Genomic DNA, 9,813 nt, shown 5'->3' with positions numbered 1-9,813 from the left:
ATTTGTGGTATTTGAGCAGCTTTTATACCTCTGAATAACAATGATTTGATCTAAGTGAGTGGCGCACTTTTGAGTGACAAAAACATGCTTTGTTCCAGAAATCTTTATTTTGAAAAATTATTATTATTATTATTTTACATTAAAAAAACACTTTAATTTTATCTTTCCATCATGTAATTCTTTTAAATATAAAAGTTTCAAATCTTGCACAGTTTACAAAAAATACATATATTAAAAAAAACCTGTGCTTCATTCTTCAACATTAATGTAATGTGCATTTCACTTAGACTGTAAAAAATACATGAATTCACTCTGCGCAGTTTTACACCAGGGACATTTTCATTCAGCTTTACAATGCAGATCCTGATGTTAAGAACATTTTATACTGATATGTTGGAGTCCCTGCTTTAATTTATTTAGTCTGTTTGGCCTTCTGTACAGGAGCAGGGACATCTGCAACATTATGTAGAAACTCATGCAGCAGCTTGGCATTGACAGCGTTTCCCAGTATCTCTGTTAACTTCTCCTGGCTGAGTTTGACTAAATCTGCCAGGCTGTCAGCGTTTTTGATCAGAGCTCTGTAGTTCTTTGTATTGACCCCAGGCATTTTTAAAAGGAAGTCATGCGGCCCGGGGTTGTAGAGGCCTGATGATTCAGACACTGTGTCTGAATCAGCCGTCACGGCCTGAGCTGCTGCGGCATCTGGTTGGAGGCGGCCTTGCTTCAGCTCCAGGAAGAGGTCGGCTGTGGCATGAGGGGAGGGGCACCAGAGGATACGTAACCGCGGGAAATGCAAGGTGAGCAAGGTAAGTTTTGAAGAAATGTCATTCGATGATATCTCATGACGGAAATCTGATCGGGCCATCAAGGAAAACGGTTTATCCGGGTCAAACTCAATGAGCAACACCGGCTTCTTGTAGTAACGGGTCATGGAGAGGCACTGGGTGTAGAGACGGCCGCTCTGCAAAGAGCCAATCAGATCGCTGACGCTCTTGCGCTCCACGCATATGTCCGGGGTCAGGATGTAGTCGCCCACTTCTAAGGTGACAGGGTCGATGTCCAGTCCACGGCGGTGCAGCATGGACGGGAGCTCGCTGCGGAACTCACGCATGTCCACGATGACCCGTGAGGGCTCTTTGGGCTGCTCCTGGCCTCCTGTGTGTGGGACAGGAAGTGGAAATACAAAATTAAGAAACACTTATTCAAGAAAATTGTTAAAGGGATAGTTCAACATTTTGGCAAACTGCCCCATTGCCATAGCAGTAGGTTAGTTACCTTTATTTGTCGGTGCAAGCCATATTTAGAACGGTGGAGCAGAGCCGCGAGCTGCTCAGAGCTACGCTACGGAGGCTAATGGGATTTCTTGGTTTCCCTCATCAAACTCATAAAATACACAATCCAACAACTCCAAAACGCTCTCGTGGACAAGTTGTGACCTGCACATTCACCACGCTATGAGAAAATAACGGAACGTTACAAGACAGAGTTGTTTTTGAGGTAAATTCATGCAAAACCGCTGATGCGCATTTCAGTCAGGGGCAGTTTTTTAGGAAGCAGTCTCTGCATTTGCCTCAAAAACAACTTGTCTCATAACATTCTGTTATTATCTCATAGCGTGGTGAATGTGCAGGTCACAACTTGTCCACGAGAGCATTTTGGAGTTGTTGGATTGTGTATTTGATGAGCTTGATGAGGGAAACCAAGAAATCCCATTAGCCTCCGACTCCGTAGCTCTGAGCAGCTCGTGGCTCTGCTCCGCCGTTCTAAAAATAGCTTGCACTGACAATTAAAGGTAATAAACCTACTCCTAAGACTATAGGGATTATGGCAATGGGCCAGTTTGTCAGCATGTTGAACTATCCCTTTAAAGAAATGTAAAAAAGAAGACTAAATCAGACATGCCTGCTTTGCGGGAGTTGGTGGTGGCGTTAGCAGGCTCTAAATTTCTAGCAAGATCCAGGTTGGTGTCTTCTCGTCCTTCCCTCTCCTCTGGAATGACCATAGTAGCCTTTTCCCTGTAATATTGCACACAAACACCAGTGAGAAAAGCCGACACTTCAGACAACCTCAATCATCCCAAACGCCTGATAGGAAAGAAACAGTTCCCACCTGATGAGATGTTCGAAGGCTTTCTTTTCCCTGGACAGAGCTGTGAGATACTTCTGTTCTTCTGTCGAGCCTCCATAGATGAGGAAGTACACCCTGAGTGGCTTCCCGGGCCGGGTGGCTTTGTAGATTTCCAGCTGTCGGACAAAACTCACCTCAGCGTCGTACAGCACCACGAAGCTGGGCTCAACCTCGTGCAGCACCCGGGTCAAGCTGTGGGGGTCGGTGCAGCCTTTCAGAGGGTGAATGACGGTGAGCGGCTCCTTCAGGACGCCGTAGTAATCATCAGACGACAGATCCAGCTTCAGCTGTTCTTCCTCGCCTTCGTCCTCGTCCATCGCTTCATCGTCGTCGCCGCTGCTTCCCATTGATCGTCCTTCACCCGTCTCCTCCTTCCCCACCATCTGGGTCAGGGTCAGTGACGGGCGGCCTTTGCTCTTTGCGGACTTTGTGTTTTTCTTCGGTGCGGGCTCCTTCCCCTTGGCTCCTTTTTTGCTCCAGCCTTTTCCCTTTTTGTTCGAGTCGAGTTCGAGGGCAGCAGCCGCGGCCGAGTCCCGTTTGGCGATCGTGCGGGCGTACAGTCTGTTGAGCAGCCAATCAGAGCCGTTCCTGATGTACTGCTGCAGCTGGGCACAAGTCCGGTCATCACTGGCACAGATCAGCACACGACCTGGAGGCAAGAGTTACACAAGTAAACTATGGGCCTGTACTGGGATCGAGTTTTTATAAATAAAAAGAATCAAATTAAATATCTGTGTTGCGTATTCTCTGAGTCTTATCATTACATCAGTCAGCTGACGTGAAGCTGCGGAGTAATAATGTGCAATCTTGAGGTGCACTTGTGCAGAATACAACAGTTGAAAAAATACAGCGCCAAATCAAAGTGCTGGTTTCATGGCAAGATAAACCACAGCAGATTTTATTTAATGGATACTGGCTCGTTTCAAAGTGTGTTTAAAAGTGTCTAAAACACATTTTTCTGGTGGCCACATGCACAACAACACATTCTGTCTGCCCGTCTCCTCCTGATCGGTTCTCCTAGCTAAGAGTGCACTGTGCAGGATCTACTGCAGGTAATTATACTGTTTCTATATCTGCCTGACAACTCTGCTCTGTCTCTGCTTTAGTTAATGTTAGCTTCACAGAATGACATACTGGAGGTCCTGATTCACAGATCTCTATGAAAGTTTGAAAAGCCCATCTTCTTGAAGTCATTTTTTGCCATAAAAAATAGTGCACACACTGGAATGCAGTGAGTATTAGCCAGACAACATAGAGCCTTTGTTGCCGTTGTTTCACCAACCAAACCAAATTGACCTTATTAAACTATAACTCAGAAAATCTCAGTTGTTATTACAGCCATGAAGTCAGAGGTTTGGAATTAAAATGTATCCTTTCTACATCTGAGTTAAGACTCTGATAATAATAAACTTTATGGTTTTTTCTCTTGCAGATCTTGTAAAAGTTGCAGATTTGATATTAAAATGATGGTTTTGCTCCACATCTGTGTTCCATTATGTGCAGGTGGGCTATGTGAGTGACACAGCACGCTCAACACCGGGGCTTTGAAAAGGATACAAACACACTTAAACATCTCCTTCAGCTTTGTGAAATGCCAGCTGTGGACTGGTTTTAAATCTGTTTGTTTTTATGTGTGCTATTCCTATGTTTGGGTTTGTACGCTAAAGTTAAAAAGACATTACATAATAATTGGTTGACAAAGGCACTTTTATAAGTCTAAAAAAGTAGCATTGTACAACATTTTGTTACCACCTTCACGCTGTAACAGCAGGGAGCTCTAACCTGGTTCCAGCTGAGAGCTCTTGTTCTCCCTCTCAATCTCCAACAGCACTTCAGTCAGAGCCTCCCATTTTGGGCTCTTCTCCAGCACCAGGTCTCGTTTCACCTCTGAAACACACGCACACACACACACACATAACCTTTAGTAATCTCCTCAATACACACACAGCACATGATGCAACACACTGTCAGAGATCTGGTCACTGCTGCGTCACCTGAGGCGGAGGGTAACTTCTGTTTCTCAGCCTCTGCTCCCACTTTGAGCTTCTTCTTGCTCTCAGCGATGCGGTACACTCGGCTCCTGGCGTTCACAAACATGGACGTGCTGGAGTCCAGGAACAGCCACCCTGATGGTTACAATAACAGGCGCATGCAATCAAACAGGCATAACAAAGATTAATTATGGACATTAAGTTCATTATTCTTCACTTCAACTAAAACTACTCTGAGCAGTTAAGGATTTCTAGTTTACCCGAGTTGGAGCCAAAGATCTTTTGGCTGGAGCGCAGAGACTCGAGCAGATTGAGGAAAGTGATGCAGTCGTACTGGGTGAGGTAGAGCAGGAGAACCCTCAGAACCTTCAGGTCCTGGACCAGGCCCTTGGTCTTGGCTCCCAGCTGGTGCCACAGGGGGTCCAGGTAGTGACGGATGGTCTGGAGAGAGTAACACCAGGTCAACTACAACTTCACACAACCAAATCAACCACACAGTACATTCTTTGACATCAAAGAGAGCAACAGAACAATATGACAGTTTCTATCACATTAGGTCTTTTTGTAGTTTTTTTGTTATTACTAAGAAATATTTTAATCAAATAAGTTTAATAGCTGGGGTCTAACTCAGTGCTGAGGTAGTTTAAAGGAGCTAAATGTAAGAAATGTATGGCAAGTAATCATAAAATCACCCAATATGTCACAAAAAAACCAAGGAAACATGTTAATTTGAAATACTGATCTAACTGACAACAATAGTACAATAGTATTCGCATTTAAACATTTTATTTGGACCCACACCTAGCTTTTTGCACAATAATCAGTTTTCCCAGTGCATGTACTGTATACAGCTTTATCTGCTTCATTTCGTTCTATTACTAAATTGTTGCGGTTCCGGTGGCGATAGACTGTGAGTGAGTCTTGGGGTACCAAAGCCACAAAGCTGAAGCAGGGTTAGCATTAGCAGAGGTTAGCGTGTGGCTATCTGGCAACCTCCGGTCTAGGGCAGATGGGGAGTGGAAGGGAAACAACGCGTTGCAGTATTTTGAATTTAACTGCAGCAACAGTTTTGGCCACAGTCTTTAGCTCCTTTAATGGGTCACAGATGAGTAACACAGTAACAGACCTTCTCAAAAGCGTTTCCGAGGGTGTTCTCCAGTGACAGGTCCTCAGCCTCCAGCGTGGGGTTGTAGCGTTTCAGCTCCTTCAGACAGGCGCCCATGATGTCCAGGATGGAGCTCTGGATGACCCTCATCGATGGCGTCAGTGACACGTGGAGCTCCACCACCTCCGGCTTGTGCCTGTCCAGCGCTGAGTTCACTGATGCTTGGAACCTGTTGAATGAAGCAGGTGAACAGAGCAAAGGTAAAGAAAAAAGACAGACGCACTCCCTGTTCATGCTACGGCACGTTATACGTATGCTCCATCACACCTGGGCCACAGGTAGAGCTTCTTGACGAAGAGGTTCCTCATCACTCGCTCCACCTGGCAGAAGCCTGAGGAGAAGCTGGTGGCCTTGTCAGTGAAGGCCTTGATGAAGCCCGTCTTGTTCTTCTGTCTGAACAGGCGGAGGATGAAGGCCTCCTGACAGGACTCAATGATTTTATGGGCGCGATAAACCAGGATGCCTGAAGGATGCAGAGAGAGAGAACAGTTACACCTGTACAATGAAATCCAACACAACACCCAGAACTAAATACATCACTTACAAGGTGTTTGTTTAAACAACCACAACATTTTCTGGTATAAATAATAAATGCTTATTTCATTTGTATCTAGTGAACCTGTTGTTTTTTTCCCCACTTGAAATTCCTTCTGTATTGGTTGTGGATGATATAGTTCCAGAGATGGGCAGAGATGCTGAGAGGGTCAGGAATTGTGTGTGAAGGTAGAGATGAAAATGTATGCAATCAGATGTGTGTTTGAAGTGTGTGGGGGATTGTTTTTGTTTTTCAAAGAACAATGTATTATTATGTATTATTGCTACCTATTTATTTAGTAGAATTTAAACAAAAAAAGGGGAAAAAAACACCTGCAGTAACATGTGTTTGTCTATGGAAAAGTGTGTGTGTGTGTGTGTGGGGGGGGGGGTCCACATTAACAATCACAGAATCTTTACCAGAGGAATACAATTTCTATGTATCCGTGTTTCTGAAATGACTACAACTAAGATATTTACTGACTCATTGTTTTTACAATACCAGAAAAAGATCAGTAACTTAGTGTGACTGTTGTCTCTGTTGTTAGGCTCAATATTAAACGTTTAACTTGTCAGACCTGTTACTATTGTTGCTTTGTGACTAAAACGAATAGCAAGACAGTGCATATGTTAAAACATCAAATATTATTGAAATTAATTACATGTAAGTCATTTAATATTGGTGATAACTAACATGCCATTACATGACTGAATAAACAATGTGATTAAACTACCGTACATAAACAAGTGTCACAGTATGGCAACATGACAAATATGGTCCTCATTTCAGGTTTGACCACACAGTCCTCTGACCTGATATGAGATGAGCTGGGATGCGGTCAGTGAGGAAGTCCACCACCAGGATCCTGCTGGTGACAAACAGGACTCCTCCCTCGGTGTAGACTTGATAACGCTCTGCGCTCTGGATGTCGCTGGTCACCGTCCTGGGCAGGTGAGTCACACCCTCCACTCGCAGCTGCTCTGTGAAATACTCCTGAAGAGAGAAGAGAGGGAGGAAAGTCTGATTTGATACCCTGAATGACCAGACATACATGTGTCTGTATACTGTGACACATTTTCATTCTAAAAAGTTGCAAAGAAGCAGCTATGTTGTTGTTAACAGTAGTGTAGATAACATTGATTCACAGATTAGTAGTAGTGTCTTTTTTTAACCTATGACTTTTCCTCTACGACATAAGAAACAAGCATTGTTCTTTTGACATTTTTATGAGGTACTCTTACTTTGTTGCAAATCTTCAGTCAGTGAAGTGACTTTTCGTTTAATTTGTAAAAGACCATAAACACAGTTGAGTCAACTACACCTTCTGTCATGTTTGAGCAGCTCAGTATCAAACACAACAGTGTTTGTTGTTAAAGTTAAAAGTTAAAAATGTGTCTCACACTGCATGTGTGGCTCCACTGTCTTGCACTGGTTTGGGGTCAATAGGTCACATGACCTGGAAGCTATGAGCTAAAACACTATATCTACATTATGAGATGTATTAAAAATTAATAAAACATTGGTGTTAAAAGACGTGTGTCTCACACAGCAAGCATGGCACATCACATTACCTGGAAGATATTGAGAAAATGATTGTTTTTGATTATGATTAGCCTATTTTTTCCATAAAATTATTGATATTAAATTGAGGGAGTACTAAAATACCATACAAAGTGATGTGTCTGATTCATCTTTAAACTAATTATTTCTAGAAGATATTATAAATAACACTGGTTGGATGTTATTTCAATGCTAATTTGTTGATGGTCCCTAAATGAGATCGTGGTAGGAACATAGCGTAGGAACAATTAAACTGTATATAAAAGAGGAACGAGGTGCCAGAGATTGAGCAGAGCAGACCGTGAACCAACAGCCAACACTGGCTGGAACAGAAGAAGTAGTCGCCGCCTGATCTGGGGCGAATGTCCGTCAAATATCCAACCTAAAAACTAATTTCCCCTCGGTATCACATGCAGGTGAACATCAGCCACTGAGCAGTTGAGAAGCTCCGACTCCAGTCTCCTCCACAGCGGACATGCAGCAGCAGCAGCAGCAGCAGTTCAGCTCCTCACCTGTTCAGGTGCTGTTGTGTTGAGCAGAAGGACCAGGCTGCCCTGCTCCGAGTAAACCCGCATGAACTGCAGCAGGATGCGGTCTATCCCCATCCCCTCGGCCGCCACCAGCAGCCCGTCGCAGCCGAACAGACTCAGAAACATCTCGGTCTCAAACTCCAGCAGCGGCCCCGCCATGACGGAGCCCCGGGCTGACGGTGCTTCACTCAGCAGGGTTTCTTTCACTGTTTAACAGATAAATGTCAGCTAAAAGCCTCATGTACCATTGTGTGACAGTTGGAGAGGAGCCGCTCAAAGATGTTACTCAATGTTTTGAACTTGCACTTCCGGTCACATGGCGGCAAAAAGGAATAGACAGTTTAAGCCCAACGGCTCCACCTAGTGACCTGGAGCGTCACAGCAGGCGGCAAAATATATTTTTAATCACCCTGTGTTGCTTTTAAATCAATACCAAAATATAGACTATATGATTTCATTCTCTTTCACTCTGTGCATTTTCACAAATACGTCTCTTTCAGATTCTGCTGAAAATATATATTTGGAGTTTGAAAAACTCTCGAGCTGCATGACCAGTCCAAAAAACGTGACTTTTCAAAATCAGTGCAAGCTTCTTCTAACAAACAACTTTACAGTCTCTGCATGCGAGCATGTGAGTGCAGCTTAAGATAGAAAACAGACTGCTCTCAGCTGTGTCCCTGCACAATTACAACTTAATAATGATAATGACACGTTGTCAAGTTGATTTTCCCAGCATGCCAAACTGTGTTCTGCTTTAGAAAATGTTTCAAAATGACATGTGCACGATTCAGTAGGCTTTTAAAAAAAATAAAAAAGCATGCATACTGCTTTCAGACACATTTTCTACCAGAGGAGAAGATAAATCCTTTGGCAGACAATAAGATCTTGTAACGTTTACATTTAACATTTAATTTAAAGCTGTTTTACATCATAATATTTTTTTTATGAGCTGGCATAATAGCTGGATTTCAGGTGCTTCTAATTAATTATATCAGCACCAGACCTACTAATCCACCTTAATTCAACTGCAGCAATATGAAATACACTATCAAACTATCAAATTGTGCCAGAAATACAGGGTACAGAGCCAATGACTGTTTTAGTGACAGTATTAACGTGTTTTCGGTGGATTACTCCTGTAATGCACCGTCAGGAACAGAGCTGTAATATGCTTGCATAACAAAGCCTGCCAGCTGGGCTTTGTAAAACTCTGTTGTGTCAGCCCACATTTCTCTACCATAGGAGAGGAGGCTGAGGGGACCAGAATAGGTCTGAGCTCATGAATGACAGCGGAGGAGCAGGACAACACACACAGACACACACACATATACACAGGTTGTGACTACACAAGGGCACGGACATGACTCATCACGGTCTTAAGACTTCAGGCTTGAATTTAGCCACTGTGATGTCTGCATCTGTCACTCATCACTGTGATGTGCTGACTCTGTGAGGAGCAACATTATATAAAACAACACATGGACCATTACAGAGAGTTATCTGAGCGGAACTCTCTTGCTCTTTGTTTTCACAATCGTTGTTCTCAGAAAAATTAAAATTAAACTTTATCTTGAAATGACACAGGAAGCAAAGTATGTGTGTGCAAGCATGCCCATATTAACCCTGTCAGCTAAAACTAATTTCTTTTAATATCCTGATTTTGAGTAAGTGAGCAGTGGAGTTGCAGAAATTAAGAATTTAATTTAATTTAATAAAATTGATATTTCAAAGTCTTTCATCACCTGTGACCTTTATTAAAGCTGTCAGGAAAAGTAATAAGTGAGAACATATATACCTGCTCTTTTGTATACATTAGTCTAGTTGTGTTTTTAAAGGTTTGGCTTGTTCAACAGGAAATATCAGTCTACAACATAGTGAGTGACACTTTACTGTAGAAAACAGTGT

At 43.0% G+C, this 9,813-nt stretch overlaps 1 protein-coding gene across 1 annotated transcript; it reads right to left on the bottom strand.

Moving 5' to 3' along the window:
- Positions 1-268: 268 nt before the first annotated feature.
- On the bottom strand, positions 269-8,154 carry ercc4 (excision repair cross-complementation group 4). Its single transcript, XM_083993872.1, has 10 exons — positions 7,891-8,154; positions 6,631-6,811; positions 5,551-5,746; positions 5,245-5,452; positions 4,379-4,559; positions 4,122-4,253; positions 3,910-4,014; positions 2,110-2,776; positions 1,903-2,015; positions 269-1,155 (listed from the first exon to the last, which is right to left on the bottom strand). Exons 1-10 carry the CDS (start codon positions 8,065-8,067, stop codon positions 413-415), a joined length of 2,703 nt encoding a protein of 900 aa, XP_083849998.1. The 5' UTR covers positions 8,068-8,154; the 3' UTR covers positions 269-412.
- Between the last annotated feature and the right edge of the window lie 1,659 nt (positions 8,155-9,813).

This window comes from Trachurus trachurus (assembly GCF_905171665.1).
Source record: "Trachurus trachurus genome assembly, chromosome: 19".
NCBI lineage: Eukaryota > Metazoa > Chordata > Actinopteri > Carangiformes > Carangidae > Trachurus > Trachurus trachurus.
Note: the sequence above shows the minus strand (reverse complement) of the source record. Positions and strands in the feature narration are given on the sequence as shown.